The sequence below is a fragment of the Chiloscyllium plagiosum genome, unplaced genomic scaffold (genome assembly GCF_037043375.1).
Source record: "Chiloscyllium plagiosum isolate Xiang-an unplaced genomic scaffold, Cpla_swu_hap1 HiC_scaffold_23, whole genome shotgun sequence".
NCBI classification, from domain to species: domain Eukaryota; kingdom Metazoa; phylum Chordata; class Chondrichthyes; order Orectolobiformes; family Hemiscylliidae; genus Chiloscyllium; species Chiloscyllium plagiosum.
In genome coordinates, this window is record NW_028270161.1 from 19,283,693 (window position 1) to 19,300,369 (window position 16,677).

The 16,677-nt window shown below is 40.5% G+C and overlaps 1 protein-coding gene across 2 annotated transcripts in view; it reads right to left on the reverse strand.

The window, feature by feature from the left end:
• prrt4b (proline rich transmembrane protein 4b) overlaps positions 1-16,170 on the reverse strand; it is a 41,369-nt gene extending 25,199 nt beyond the window's left edge. Inside the window, exons 1-3 of one of the 2 annotated variants that reach the window (XM_043713961.2) lie at positions 15,290-16,170; positions 10,344-10,424; positions 8,308-9,557 (exon numbers count right to left, since the gene is read on the reverse strand). In XM_043713961.2, the coding sequence (XP_043569896.2) occupies positions 8,308-9,493 (1,186 nt within the window). In that variant the 5' untranslated portion in view covers positions 9,494-9,557; positions 10,344-10,424; positions 15,290-16,170. Of the gene's footprint in view, positions 1-8,307; positions 9,558-10,343; positions 10,425-15,062 lie in introns of both variants that reach the window. The other variant, XM_043713958.2, reaches the window with a different exon arrangement.
• Between the last annotated feature and the right edge of the window lie 507 nt (positions 16,171-16,677).

The following is a 16,677-nucleotide window of genomic DNA, read 5'->3' on the forward strand; positions in this document are numbered from 1 at the left end:
TCCCCCCACCTTATCTCAGTCCCAACCCCCGGATTCAGCACCGCCCTCTTGACCTGCAATCGTCTTCCCGACCTCTCCGCCCCCACCCCCTCCCCAGCCTATCACCCGCACCTTAACCTCCTTCCACCTATCGTATTCCCAGCACACCTCCCCCAAACTCACCCACCCCCCCCACCTTTTATCTCAGCCCGCTTGGCACACCAGCCTCATTCCTGAAGAAGGGCTTATGCCCGAAACGTTGATTCTCCTGTTCCTCGGATGCTGCCTGGCCTGCTGCGCTTTTCCAGCACCACACTTTTCAACTTTTATAGTCAGGAGGAAAAGGAGCTGATGGTGACAGGGAATAGATGACTCTGTGAAACCTTGCACTGACTTGCGTTCTGTGAGTGATTTGTGCTGTCAGTTTGTCCATGTCTTCAGATTGGCCCATGTCCTTAGAAAGCCCTTGTCCTAAAACCAGCCTGTATCTTCAGACTAAGCTGTTAACTCTGTTGACTATTGATTGTCTGGAATGGGATTTACTAGGCTGCTGACTGAGTCCTAATCCTCTAACCTCTCCTTGTTAGTGTTCAGCTCTACTGTGGCAACAGCATCTTATATGGGTATAAGTCCCATGGGTATAGCATCATTGAAAAGAAAGACATTTATATGGAATGATCAGCATCAGGAGCAAAGGAGTGGCTCCATTCCACCTGACTAAATCGTTCACAAATAATTCCTAGAATCATGGATTAATATTGCACATAAGAGCACAGGAGGAGTAGGTCAAAAAGTCCCTTGATCCTGTTCTACCATTCAATGAGATCATGCCTAATCTGAGGTCTAACCCCATATATACCTGCCTTTGGCCCATCATCTCTTAATATCTTTGCATTTAAAAAAATCACCCTCGGATTTAAAATTAACAACTCGTTTAGCATCCGTTGCCATTTGTAGAAGAGAGGTCCAAATATCTATCACCCTTTGTTTATAGAATTGCTTCTTCCTAACATCTCTCCTGAATGGTCTAGCTATCATTCTCAGACTATGCCCCCTTGATCTAGAATCCCCAATCTGTGGAAATAGTTTATTCCTCTCTATCCTGGCTTTTTCTGTTACTGTTGAAAACTCCAATCAGACTAATCCTTAACCTTGTAAAATCCAGAGAATAATGGCTTGATTTGTGTAATCTGTCATAGAGTCATAGAGATGTACAGCATGGAAACAGACCCTTCAGTCCAACTCGTCCATGCCAACCAGATATCCCAACCCAATCAAGTCTCACCTGCTAGCACCCAAACCATATCCCTCCAAACCCTTTCTATTCATATACCCATCCAAATGCCTCTTAAATGTTGCAATTATACCAGCCTCCACCACTTCCTCAGGAAGCTCATTCCATGCACGTACCACCCTCTGCATGAAAAAGTTGCCCCTTAGGTCTCTTTTATATCTTTCCCCTCTCACCCTAAACCTATGCCCTCTAGTTCTGGACTCCCCCACCACAGAGAAAATACTTTGTCTATTTATCCTATCCATGCCCCTCATGATTTTGTAAACCTCTATAAGGTCACCCCTCAGCCCCCGATGCTCCAGGGAAAACAGCCCTAATATATTCAACTTCTCCCTATTGCTCAAATCCTCCAACCCTGGCAACATCCTTGTAAATCTTTTCTGAACCCTTTCAAGTTTCACAACATCTTTCCGATAGGAAGGAGATCAGAATGACATGTAATATTCTAACAGTGGGCTAACCAATGTCCTGTACAGCCACATCATGACCTCCCAACTCCTGTACTCAATATTCTGACCAATAAAGGATGGAATACCAAACGCCTTCTTTACTATCCTATCTACCTGTGACTCCAGTTTCAAGGAGCTATGAACCTGCACTCCCTAGAACCTTATCATTAAGTGTATACATCCTGCTAAGATTTGCTTTCCCAAAATGCAGCACCTCACATTTATCTAAATTAAGCTCTCTCTGCCACTCTTCAGCCCATTGGCCCATCTGACCAAGATCCCGTTGTAATCTGAGGTAATCTTCTTCACTGTCTACTACACCTCCAATTATGGTGTCATCTCTGCCCTTGTAACTTAACCCTGAAGTCCAGATAATATCCTTGTAAACCTATGTTGTACTCCCTCCAACGCCAATTTATCCTTCCTAGGGTGTGGTGCCCAGATATGCTCATATGACTCCAAATAAGATTTAGCCAGGGTTTTGTATAATTGCAGCATAACTTCTGCAACCTTGTACTCCCGTCCTCTAGATACAAAGGGCAGCATTCTATTAGCTTTCTTGATTACATTTTACACCTGTTTGTGCCATTTTAAAAATCTGTGTACCTGAATCTCCAAGTCTCTTTGGACATCCACTGTATTCATACCATCTAGGAATTTCCCTGATCTATCCTTTCTCAGTCCAAAATGCTCACACTTGCTTACATTGAACTCCATATAGAAGTCCATTCAATCCATTGTAACTGCAAATGTCACCTTTCCCAATATCTCCTTTTAAAGAAGCAGTAGTCATTTCTCTGGGGCTTCTGCTTGGCGTAAAATCTAAGATTGAGTCAACAATGGCACTAATCCTCAACTAAAATTAAGAAGCTTCCATTCTGCCCAGAGGACAGCCTGAATTATATTCCTGCTACAGGGCTCCATATCCATCCCTTTATCACTAGCACACTATAAGCTGTGGTATAATTTCCCACATGCACTGAAGCAACTCTCCCTACCCTGCTACTTCTACCTGAAGAAAAACAAGAGAAGCAATGATAAGCGGGCACGTGTCAACCTAACCTGCATTTATTTGGACTGTGGGTGGAAACCGGAGAATCTGGAGGAAACCCACACAAACAGTCACCTGAAATCAAACCTGGATCCCTAGCGTTGTGAGGCTCCAGTGCTAACCAATGAGTCACTATGGTGGAGTCAGGATAATCAGTAGTTTCTTCAAGAAATTCAATTCATTTATTCAAACATTACATATCCTTACTAATCTCTGATTAACTGATCGATAGCTCCTTTATTGTTCACTAGTGCTTTCCATTATTATGTTTCTGATGCTGTTTATTTAACAGTGCAAATGTTTCTAGTTGTTTAACTCTGCAACCTTTCAGCTTTATCAATTAGGCAAGGGTCACTGTAACTGTATGTATGGAGTTGCTGTTTAATGGTCGGTTACTGGCTACTCATTGTTTAAGTACACACAGCCATTTATTCAACAGAGTAAGGGTTACCCACTGCATAACTGTATTGCCAGCTATGCTTCAACTGGTAACACTTTCTTACCTCATAGGACGGTATCACACTATTTTTTTTAAGTAAAATATCCAAGCTGATACTCTCAAGTGCAGCATTGAGGGAGTGCTGCAATGTATATAAGGTGCCATCATTTGGATGAAATGCTAAATACAGACAAGTTTGCCCTCTTGGATAGATGTAAAGAAATCAGTACATGAGTTCTCCTCGATCCTCGCCAATATATACGTCACAATTAATGTTGCTCAAATAGATTATCTGATCATTCATAGTCAGTTCTGAAGAATTCATTCTAGACTCGAAATATTAACTCTGTTTCTCTCTCTGCAGGCACTGCCAGACCTACTGTGTTTCTGCAGCATTTTCTGTGTTTGCTATGTGATTATCTTTGCATTGCTTTTTGTGGGACCTTGCTTAGTTCCCACAAATTGACTACCATGCTCCCTACATTCACAACAGTGAACACATCTCAAAAGAATCTGCATACATATGAATACTAATACAATTTAGGAGCAGGAATAAGCCATTTGACCTCTCAAGCTTATGTCATCGGCTTTAAAGCTGTTTAGGATCTTCTCAGGTCATCAAAAGTGTCTTTATAAATATAAATTTGTTCCTGGTACAAAATCATTCTTATCAACGTTTTTAAGGGTTCATGCTGGCACTTTATCAGTTCAGGTGACTGTTTGATTCAATGAACCCAAATGCAAATTAATTCAAAATGCAATTTTGATGTCAGCTGGCTTTTGCTTATCTGTGTTGGAAATGATTCCAGCTAACACAAAAAGGTTTTTTGTTAAAATTTACTTTGAAATAATATAAGTTTGCAATCCAAACTACCATTCCTACAGTGGTGTCTGAATTCAATAGGAATAATCAGTGTTGGGCTGTGCTAAAAGATTAGCCTTCACAAGGTCTATCTGGAACTGATGATAAGGAATGGAGGTTAGAAATTATAATTCATTTGGAGTCTGTTGATGTAAAGATATCACTGGAATTTTTCAGTTTTATTTCATCTTAACCTTGCAGTCATGTGTGGCTCGTTTGGTAGCACGCTTACCTTTGAATCATCACAATTTCTGTGTTCAACACCCACTACAGGACTTAAACACAAAAGTCAAGGCTAAACAGCCCTCCCCCTGAGCTGTACTAAGGGACTGTTGCACTATCAGAGGTACCTTTCAGGTGAGATGTCAAACCAAGGCTGACTGCCTCTTAAGAACCCTTGCCATTAATTTGAAGAGCAGAGAAAGTATCACCTTTATCCTGACCAATAGTCATTTCTCAATTAACCTTACAAAAAAAACTGTCTGCTCACTATGACATTGCTGCTTAATTGTGGGAGCTTGCTGTGAACAAACTGGCTCTCGTGTTTACTACATTACAACAGTGGTTATATTTCAGATAAATGACCGACTTGGTCGTGAGACATCTGATGGTTTTAATAAACCCTACATAAATGCAAGTCTCTTTTTTTTCTTTTCAAACATAGCTGACATACCTGCAATAAAGTTCTAATCATTTTAATATTTAGAATGATGACAGATCAAGGGATTTACATTTTCCCTGGACAGCCAATTTTGTATTATTTAATCTCATGCACTGGAAACACGGCAGGGAACCTCATAATATAAAATAGCAGACTAAGCAAGTGAATTACAGATGAACACAATTGAGGGGTTCATTATATAGAATAACAACCTTTGGGAGGGAGCCCCGGGATACAATATAATGGATGATCACAGGGTTAGATCATTAGTAGTAAATCTGTACAATCCTTGGTCCTGCCATCATGGATCCATCAATTCACAAGCGCACCTTCAGTAATTTCCTCCCAGCCAGATCATTTTTATTTTGCAAGATCATGCTCATTATAGACCAAACTTACAGAGGGCCTTCCTGATTTAAACTGGGATTCAGCTCATGAGCTCACACAGGGCTGGAGTCTGTAAATTAACACTGCTTTCATACTCTTTCATTCACATCACAATGAATGAGCTAGGGATGGTAGAGAGATAGTGGAAGAGAGGGAGACAGAGTGAGAATATGATGACAAGACAAAGAGAGAAAATGATCAAAGGGAAAACAGCAAGAGATTATAGGAGAAGGAAACACAGAGCACATGATGGGGGGGGGGATGCATAGGGAGAGCACGATAAAGATAGGCACATTCAGGATGTATCGGAGTGAGGCTGAGGAAGTAAGGGTGTGAACAAGAGCCCAAGACGCAGCTAGAGGCACAGTGATTAGGCGAGAGCAAGAGACTGAAGCAGAATGAGAATGAGAGCAAGCAGTCTGTAGATATAGGTCTAATCCGTTTCTTCTACAACCCTCCAAGGAACAAATGATATAAATCAGGTCCACATATGCACAGAATACTGATCGATGCTGCAGTGAGTCTGTGATCTTTCCTTTTAAGATTTTCCTCACATTTTCTACACCTATTTATCTGTCCCAGCCAATCACCTTTCAGCGAAGTGATGTTCTGAGTGAATGCTGCGACCGACTGAATTACAGCACTAACGTTTTTATTTTTTAGATTTTCTCTTCTTGTCTTTTCTCCTTTGCTCTTCTCCCAAGAAGGTCTATTCCACAGAAACTAACGTCTCTAATCCTAAGCTTAGTGGCCATTCTTTGTTTCCAAGCCTAGCCTGTGAGTATTAAAAAGTATATGAACTGTAAAGGCCATTTACAATTTTCTTTGCTTCTGCCTACTTTGAGTTACACTGATGCAATAGTTGCAACAAAAGGTAGCAGCTTATATTTATACAGTATCTTTAACACACAGGATGTGCTGAAAGTATTTTCATAGAGTTGTACAGCATGGAAATAGACCCTTCGGACCAGCCAGTGCATGCTGAATATAATCCCAAAGTAAAATAGTTCCACCTGCTTGCTCCTGACCCACATCTCTCCAAACCTTTCCCTATTTATGTCCTTATCCAAATGTCTTTTAAACATTGTAATTGTACTAACATCGACCACTTCCTCAAAAGGTTCATTCCACATACGAACCACTCTGTGTAAATAATCTGCCCCTCATGTCTTTTTTAAATCTCTCTCCTCTCACCTTAAAAATGTGCCCCCCAGTCTTGAAATCCCCTATCCTAGGGAAAAGACAACTACTATTAACTCTATCTAACTCTCATTATTTTATAAAGTTCTATCAGGTCGCCTCTCAAACTGTAATGCTCCAGTGAAAAAGGTCCCAGCCTTTCTTTATAACTCAAACCTTCCATACCAGGCAACATTCTAGTAAATGTTTTCTGAACCCTCTCCAGCTTAATAATATCCTTCTTATATCTGGTGATTAGAACTGGACACAGTATTCCAAAAGAGGCCTCACCAATGTCCTGTACAACCTCAACATGACTTCCCAACTCCTATATTCAAAGGATCAAGCAATAAAGGCAAGCATGCCAAATACCTTTTTAACAACCCTGTCTATATGTGACACAAGTTTCAAAGAATTATGTACCTGCATCCCTAGTTCCCTCTGTTCTACAATATTACCAAGGCCTTACCATTAGTTGTATAAGCCCTACCCTTGTTTGTTGTAGCAAAATGCAATACCTCACATTTATCCAGATTAAACTCCATCTGCCATTTTTCAGCCCATTGACCCATTTGATCAAGATCCCTTTGTAGTCTTAGAAAACCTTCTTCACTATCCACTATGTCACCAATTTTTGTGTCATCCACAAACTTACTAACCATGCCTTCTACATTCTCATCCAAATCATTTATATTAATGACAAACAAAAAAATGATCCAGAACTGATCCCTGTGGAACACCGCTGATGACAGGTCTCCAGTCTGAAAAGCAACCCTCTACCACCACTCTCTGCCTCCTGCCATTAAATCAATTTTGTATCCAATTGGCAAGCTCATGTGACCTAACTTCACTAATTAGTCTACCGTGCGGAGCCTTGTTGAAAGCTTTACCAAAGTCCAAGTAAACAACATCTACTTGTTTATGTGCTGTAATGCGCTGCCATTATCAATCATTTTGGTAAGTTTCTAAAAAAACTCAATCAAGTCTATGAGAAATTATTTTCCTTGCACAAAACCATCCCTAATCAATTTTCGCCTCTCTAAATGTCCACAAATCCTATCTTTTCTAATCACCTCCAACAATTTACCCACAACCAAAGTCAGATCCACCACATAAAGTTTTGTTCCCTGATTTCTCCTTACAATCTTTTTTTAAACAAAGGTACAGTAGCTACTCTCCAGTCATCAGACACCTCACCCATAGTTGTAGATGATTTAAATTTATAGGAGCAGTTACCAAACACTGACGTCATTGGGCAGATGGTGTAATTGCTCCATCCATTGCTTGACACCCAGAATTACAGTAGCTTTAGCAACCATCTTCCCCAAGTATGAGTTGATGTATGGCTTCCTGATGAAGGGCTTTTGCCTGAAACATTGATTTTCCTGCTCCTCAGATGCTGCCTGATCTACTGTTCTTTTCCAGCACCACACTAATCTTGACTCATAATTTCTGAGACTGTGCTATATAGCTTCACAAAACAATCACTGGGATCCTATGAAGCTGAGAACACAATACTGTGAACTGAACACTGGATGGCCCCGATCGGCCCCCTAATAACATGAAAGGATCCTGGAAGAGGATTCAACATTAGCTCTTCAAGCAAAAATATTGGGCACTTAATTGAACTATGAGCATACTGCATCAGTTATATTCAAACTTGTGCTCATTTATTTTTGTTATTCTTTGACTGAATATTTGAAAGGTACAAGAAATAAAAGTAGCTGGTTAACATGGCACCAATTTCAGTGGTTATTTGAACACAGGAAATAGCAGCAGGAATAATCCACGTAGCCCCTTGATTCAGTTCCAGCATTTCATAAAGTCAACCTCATTTTCCAACTCGATTCCAATACCCAAATGTGTTAGATTCCCCACTCTACTGAATATACTCCACAACTGAGCTCTCACACCAAGTGCACATTTATTGTGTAATTGGGATTTTCTGAAATTTCGACATGATCATTACAAAAGAGTTGGGTTTTTATTTAAAAATCATTATTTACCTGTTGTCTTTTCTGGCTCGTCACTGTGGTTTGTTTGGTGAATCTGGTAGTTTGGAGTAGAATGAAATGTTGTTACAGATAAAGAGTCCCACGTGACTTTGTTGGGAGTACCCACTCCATCTGACCTGCTGGTTGGTGCACTCCTTTCATGTGCAGTTTTAGGAGTTGTAGTGTTATTGAACAGCTCAACTTCACTTATAGTTTTTGATCTTACAGGGTAAGTTGATGATCTATTGTTTGATTGGTCCACTATCAATGTAATTGATTGATGGGTTATACTTGTTGAAGTTGGCTTCAAGATTCCAGGCTGCAGTTCTGACACTGAGAAAAGCACAGAGTGGTCGGTGTTCAAAAGGTCGAAGGCTGGTTTACTCGGTGCCTTGGTCTTGGTTAGCAGTTCAGTACTTTCAGTGGTGATGAATCTTATAGTGACTGGTCTTTGTTGAAGACCAGGATATGTATTGATTGGCACCATTGATCCTGCATGAGAAGGTTCTTGTGGAGAACTTTGGGTGGTTTTCACCATTGTGACATATACTGGGGAGAAGGATGTTTTAGTTGTGGATCCTATTGGCTGCAATCTAGTACTGGGTAGGTTTTGGACTGAAAAGTCACTAGATACACTGTGTAAAGTTTTGCTAATTAACTCTGGGATATTTGAGGGTCCTTGAGGATTTTCTTTAGAATGCAGATTGTCAATCTGGTTTCTATTTGGGAAAGGGGTGGTATGTAATTGCCCAGCATCCTGGGGTGAACCAACTTCATCACGGTTGAACAACACACCATTCATAATCTTGCCATCGGAATCCAAGTGGATGTTTGGTACCTGCAATGACACTGTACTAGCTCTATTGTCAACAGGTCGCATTGTAGGCACCCAAGATGTCAACAACGGTCTTGTACCAAGCCTTCTTGCTATAGGCTGCGATCCAGACATCTGAGAAACTGAAAGAGAAACCACACTACTTTCTGTTTCTGCAGGCAATGCAGAAGACACAGGAGGTAGGTTTAGTATGAGGTCTTGCTGTCTTGTAGTTGATAAATGGACAACTCCAATCATACTTGGTTGTGAAGAAGGACTGTTGACTTGAGATACTTCATGTTCCCGAACTTGAAAGGATGCTACTTTTGATTCAATTATTATTGAGGAAATAACATTCACAAGAATAATGCCTTTGCACAACATAGTGATATTTTCCAGGCACTAAATGAATTGGCCCTTAATTATTCAGGAATATTCTTCAAAACACCTGAAAAACATGTATATATATATATATATGTTAATGAAAGTAGTAAGTATCCTAAGCTTTGAGCTCTAACTATATTTTTGTGGCAACAATGCAAAGGTTCAGCTCAATGCATAAATGGATATTCAATATGGAATTGCACGTTACAAAGCTTGGAGTTTTCTGATCCCTCTCACTTTCAGCCAGAATAGTGATAGGTGTTCTATTTATGGTTCTAGTGTCTCCAATGATGTAAAATGATACAGACCAATGAGGGTACAGAAGTACTGGAAATGTGCCTGTATGGCTAAAAGAAGGTTGTGTGCATAGTCCAGACAATCACGGAAGCCACTCTCCAAACTGTGGACTCCATTTACACTTCTTGTTGCTGTGGAAAAGCTGCCACCATCATCAAAGACATCCTCCTCCCCCATCCTCACCCCGGTAATGCTCTCTTCCAAACTCTTCTGTCAGGCAGAAAATACAGAAGCTTGAACACATGCACTGACACGTTTAAGAACAGCTTCTTCCCTGCTGTTATTAGACTGCTGAATGGACCTCTCTAACTTCAAATAATGTTGATCATGCTTTGTGCACCTCCTGTGAGGTTATGCCTTGCTCTGTCAAAACGCCCTATGATCTGTATGTCCTTGTTTTTTATGATCTACCTGTACTGCTCACAAACAAACCTTTTCGCTGTACTTAGGTACATGTGACTACAATAAATCAAATCAAATGCAATAAATCAAATCAAAAGGTGAAGGTAGGCTTGGGTGTGGCTGTGGTGCCTCCCAAAGCTGAATAACTCACCAGCAGTTGCCCTCTGGGTTTACATGTTAGGTCCTTGGGTGAGGCATGGAAAATCAATCAACATCCAACAAAAGATTATGCCTTCAGGAGACAAGAAAATAGGTGAGTAAAATTAACTGAGAAGGCCCAGTATTAATTTAGAGATTTTAGAGGTTTTTATTTAGAATAGCAAAATTGCTATTGTTTGTTACAAGCATGTAATCTTCAAATTAATTTTTATCTGTTGTATTTTGTTATTGCTGTCAAAGATGGGCTCTGTAATTTATTGCTTTCATTTCTTAAACTTGCAGATTGTCTTACACACCAACTGCTCATTTTGCACTTCAGGAAATTGTCAATGAGATCTATGGTTGCCAATCCTGCAGGAAAAGATGAAAAATACCAGGATAATACTGTACATAGACTCAGGCAAGCACTAAAACAAAACATCTTTCTTGAAAGCTTCTGTGTATTAGTTATGAAAACATTGGATATTGAGATCTGGTGGAGAATGTATCTTGAGGACAGGGTTGTGGGAGAATCAGTGGCAGGAGACTGGAGAATGGATTGGTGGAGGGAAGATGTTATATAATAAACACTGGAGGTATGAACCCATGCTCTAATGACCATGTTACATTTTATTTTGTTTAAAAATCAACGAAGGTGCACATATTGGAGCTTACATAGACACAGATGTTGATATACATTCAACAAACACATATTCACATGTGGCAACACAAATAATATCAGCGTGTGCAAACAAACACATCTACAGTTATTAGCTTTGTATAAATATTAATTAGCACAAGATACCTTGGCGTTTAAACTCTTTAAAAGAGAGCTACTGAGAAGTATCAATTAGAATGGTTGCATAACATTTTATTTAACTAGGAGAAAGTGAGGACTGTAGATGCTGGAGAGTCAGAATCGAAAAGTATGACACTGGAAAAGCACAGCAGGTCAGGCAGCATCTGAGGAGCAGTACAGTCGATGGGACATAAGCCCTTCATCTGGAATGTTGGTGGGGGGGAATGGGGGCTGAGAGATAAATATGAGGGTGGGGTGGGGCTGGGGAGCAAGTAGCTGGGTAGGTGATAGGTGGATGCAGGTGGGGAGTAATAGTGACAGGTCATTCAGGAGGGTGGAGCGGATAGGTGGGAAGGAAGATGGACAGGTGAAGAGGACAGTGCCAAGTTGGAGGATTGAATCTGGGATAAGGTGGGGGAGGGGAGATTTGGAAACTACTGAAGTCAACATTGATGCCATGTGGTTGAACAGTCCCAAGGTGGAAGATGAGGAGTTCTTCCTCCATCCTTTGATGGCTTGGATTTGGCAGTGGAGGAGGCCCAGGACTTGCATGTCCTCGGTGGAGTGGGAGGGGGAGTTGACTCTCCTGTTTCTCGGATGCTGTCTGACCTGATGCGCTATTCTAGCACCAAACTTTTCAACATTTTATTTAAGACCTGCAGTGCTTGCATGTCTTTTTTATAGAGGACAAATGTTGAGCACTATTGTGTTTTGTTTCCTAAACTTATTTTTCTTCAATGTATTCTTCAGCCGTTTTTTTTCCTGATTGGAAGTGGGGAATGGCTTGATGCTTTGGAATAAGAGTCACTGGCAGGGGATTGAAGGAGAGTGTATCTAATTAAATTACTTGAGGCTTGAGACTCAAATTCCGGTCTCTTGCTCATCCTAGTTTTCATAGCTCCACAGTTTTAGTGGCCCTCAGAATCCCTTCTGTCAACTTTCCTATCTCTCTTTCCTTTGAAAAAAACTTCTTTAATTGAGCTTGGACACCTGTCTTAACATTGCCTTACGTAGCTTGAAGTCAAATCTTGCTAAAGCTTTTGTGGAACACCATGAGACATTTTCCTAAGTTAAAGTTGCTAAGTAAATGTAATTGTTTATTGTTGGGGAAGGAGGGATAGGATTCTGCCTCAACCTCACATCTCCAAACCTGTCCTACAGAATTTAATTGATAACTATTTTAGAAGAAGAAATATATTTGCAGATTTAAATTTACCATTACGCAAATAATATCCATCTTGCTGAACAGGCAGGTGACATTAATATTGACTTTAAGCTTTTGTTCGGGTCTAACAATTTGGCCATTTTGTATAGACTATGAGTGGATTCCAGTAGCAATTCTCACCCTATTTATGAACATCACCAATAAATCTGAATTTATATAGAGTCACCATTGTTCTCGATCTGCATACTGTAACACCATTACAGTTACAGCACAGCCTCTGAAACAGAAATCTTATTCTGTAGCCTATAAAGTTTCATTTAACAGATTCTCAGAATCCAGAATAATTCACAGGAGTTTTGAATTTATATTGAAATTCCACAAACAAAATATTTACACAAACTTATCTTTCCCAAAAAACTGCGCACACAGAATTATGTTTTGAGTATGATGAGTAGCCAAAGTATCTTCAGTATTGCATTCTCTTTTCTTTTTCCCAAATAGTTACCTCTGGAGTGTGATTCACTGGCCCATCCTCTTCACCTCCATGCTGTTCTATTGACTCTATGCCTGGCCCTAGCATCTGAGATTAAACCAGAGAGCCTAGAGGCTTGAAGTGCTGTTCTACTCTGAGATGAGCTTCTAACCTCATGTGCTCTCTGCCAGAAAGACTGCCATCTCTGTAATATTACCGTCTGTACCCCTACATCAGTTCATCAGCTGATGAAACCATTATGCGTGCACTTTTCATGACCAGACTTGATTCTCCTGATGCTTTCCTAGTCATTCTCTCAATCTTTAGTCTCCATAAACTTTAACTCATCCAAAACTCTGTTGTCCATATCCTATCCTGCACCATTCCTGTTCATCCATTTGCACCCGTTCCTGCTAACCTACATTGCTCTCTAGTCTATCAGTGCTTCTGAATAAAGTTCTTACCCATGTGTCTGAATTCCTTAAACAAAAAAAAACTGTAAGAACTGCAGAAACTGAAAATCAGAAACAAAAGCAAGGCAAGTTGCTGGAAAAACTCAGCAGCTGTGGCAGCATCTGCAGAGAGAAATCGGAGTTAATATTTTGGGTCCAATGACCCTTCTTCAGATTTTGCTGCTCGTCGGATGCTGCCTGAATTGCTGTGCTCTTCCAGCACCACTGATCCAGAATTCAGAATTATTCTGTTAACTCTGATTTCTTTCCACAGATGCTGCCGGACCTGCTGAGGTTTCCAGCAATTTCTGTTTTTAGTTTTGTTTGTATTTGAATTCATTTATGATTTCATCTCTCATTATGCCTGTAATCTTCTCAAATGTTATGAATCCTTCCCAAATTTAGTATCTTGTGTACCCAATCACTTTTTACCCCACTATTGGAAGCCATGTTTTCTGTCATCTAGGTCCCTAGATTCCTTATGCCTCCCTATCATCCTTTAAGGTTCTCCTGAAAGTACATCTCCCTTGAGAATCATTTTAGCCATCCCTCTGAATATGTCCCTTTTTAGCTGTGCAACAGTATTTTCTGTTTATGCCTCTGAAATGCCTCGAGACATTTTTTACTACGTGAAAGGCTGTATAAATGCAAATTACCATCGTTATGTATTTGAAATGTTCTGCAAACAGCAGCTTTGTAAGGTGTGGTGTTAAGGCAAAACAGGATAGAGACTTTCTTGTTGCTGTGGATTTCATGGACTTCTCCAAGATGATAGAGATATTCTGAAGAGCTGGGGTTAGGTTGTTTTCAATTCCACAACTCAATTAGATCTGTCTCTTTATCTCTGGACAATAACCCACAGAACATCCAAGAAACTTGACTTTGTGTAAGGCCTTTTGCAGACATAAGATCTGGGAAGGCCATGGAAGACCCCAGAAAGAAGACACATTATCTTTTTCCAGCTCTCATTCTACATATCATCCCTTACCAACACACATGCCCCCTGATTGATTTTCTCGATCAATCAAGTGTAGTGCACAGCCCAGAAGCCTACTCTAGATTTAGTACAGTCTCATGATAGGCTGCAACATGAGTGCATTTGCTCAGAAAAACAGAGCACCTTCATTACCTCTGAGCCTGAGAGGGAAATCATCTTTTATCTGTTCTTGGTAAAGTGACTAAGGAAAGAATAGTTGGAGAACTGGCTACCCTTTTCCAAATGGAACATTAGGTTTATAAGATGCAATTAGACAGACAGACAGGAATCTCTAGGACCCTGGATAATGGAACTGCCTTTCATGATGGCTTGATTTTAAACTTCTACATGTTTCAAAATGGTCAAAGAGAGCTTCACCAATATGTTAAGGGTTATTTTACATATTAGCTCACATCATCTCCAGAAAGATGCATTTAACATAGTTTAAATTGTTAATTAATATCATCCACAGAGTCACACACATAACTAGTATAGTTCAAACTATACTTGAATCACTAACTGAATATGTTGCCCCTGCTGCACTGGAATCCCAATCCCTATTTAGAACTGGTCACCCGCTATTACAATAAGCTCAAAACATGGGAGCTCAAGACCCACAGCACAAGGGGCTGTACAGAGAGGAATATTTAACTTGGTCCTCTCCCCCTGTCCCAGTCCCTTCGAACTCTCTGCCTGAGATTCAATTGTTTGGATACACGTTTCAATAGAAGAACGCAAATCCATTGCTGATATCAGAACAACAGAATAAGCGCCCTCGGCTGATTCTGATACTGTCCAATCTGCATCACTGAGGTCGCTCTGTCTCTCGTGTACACAGAAATACCTAATTTCAAAAGGGTTCTATTACCTTACTCCAGCGATCACTCTGTCCTCACTCCAGCCCTTTTGGGAAAACGCTTTTTTATTACCGACCTAGTCCCTTGCAAACTCGCAGTGCGGAAAAAAAACCCCAAAAATAACAAACAGCACAAAAGAAATGACGGAGCGAGCAGATCATCCAGCGGTTGTCAAAGCTGGTGCAGATCCCCGGGAGAGAGGCACGGGAAGGGAAGTGGTGGAATGAGAGGCTCCAACCTTTTTTTTTGTTGCACACTCGATAGGAGGGAGAGCGCAGTTGGTGCAGGTTTGGTGATGGTCAGTTTCTACAACAGGCGAATGGGAGGAAGTGTTACTGCGACCGAGCGTGGCACCAGCTCTACTGTCTAAGCACTGGCATTGCAGGTCCAACATTGTTTCGTATCAGTGCTGTCAGAACATTAGGAGCTCCTCCAGTGGTGGCCAAATTCAGAGCAAACGAGAGCACGTTAGTTGTTTACTTGTCGATAGCGTCCAGATCAGTTTTAATGAATTGCAAACATCTGGAGAGAAGGAACAGGGTGGATTTCATGCAGAGCGTTGTCACATCAGGGAACTCTCTCAATAAACTTTACAAACAATAGATTTCTTTGCTAGTGGACACTCTTCCAGTCTTGTTTCTGTACAGCAAAATTCCACAGATATCATACTCTTTTTCCAAGAGAATATTTTTTCACAATAAGCAATAATTCGTATTTATGTAGATGCCCGAAAGCAGCAGGACCTGGATATCATCCAAACTTGGTGGCAAGATCCATTCATGCTACACAAATGTCAGGCAATGAGCATCTCCAACTAAGAGAGAATCTAACCACATTTCCCCTTGATCGTAAACAGTTTTACTGTCACCTAATACCTCATTGTCAACATCCTGGTGGTTAACATTGACCAGAAACTGAGCAGGATCAGATACAAAACTGTGGCTTTGTATGAGGAAAATCATGTCTCACAGACTTGATTCAGTTTTTTAATGAAGTAACCAAAAAGATTAATAAGGGCAGAGTGGTTGATGTTGTTTACTTGGATGTTAGTAAAGCCTTTGACAAGATTAGGCATGGTAAACTAATTAGTAAAGTTAGATCACGTGGGATTCAGGGTGAGCGTGCCAATTGGATACCAAATTCACTTCACAGTAGAAGACTGAGAGTGGTGATGGAGGATTGATTTTCAGACTGAAGACTGTAACTAATGGTCCACAAGGATCGGTATTGGGCCCACTTCTGCTTGTCATTTATATAAATGATTTGGATGAGAATATAGGAAGCATGGTTAGTAAGTTTGCAGATGACACCATAATTGGTGATTTAGTGGACAGTGAAGAAGGTTATCTAAGGTTACAAAGAGATCTTGATCAATTGGGTCAATGGGCTGAGGAGTGGCAGATGGAGTTTAATTTGGATAAATGTAAGGTATTGCATTTTGGTAATACAAATAAATCAGAATGTGTACAATTAATGATAGGGCCCTCGGTAGTGTCATAGAACAGTGACCTAAGGGTTCATGTACATAATTCTTTGAAATTTGTATCACATGTAAGCAAGATGGCTCAGAAGGTGTTTAGCATGTTTGCCTTCATTGCTCAGACCATTGAGTGTAGGAGTTGGAAC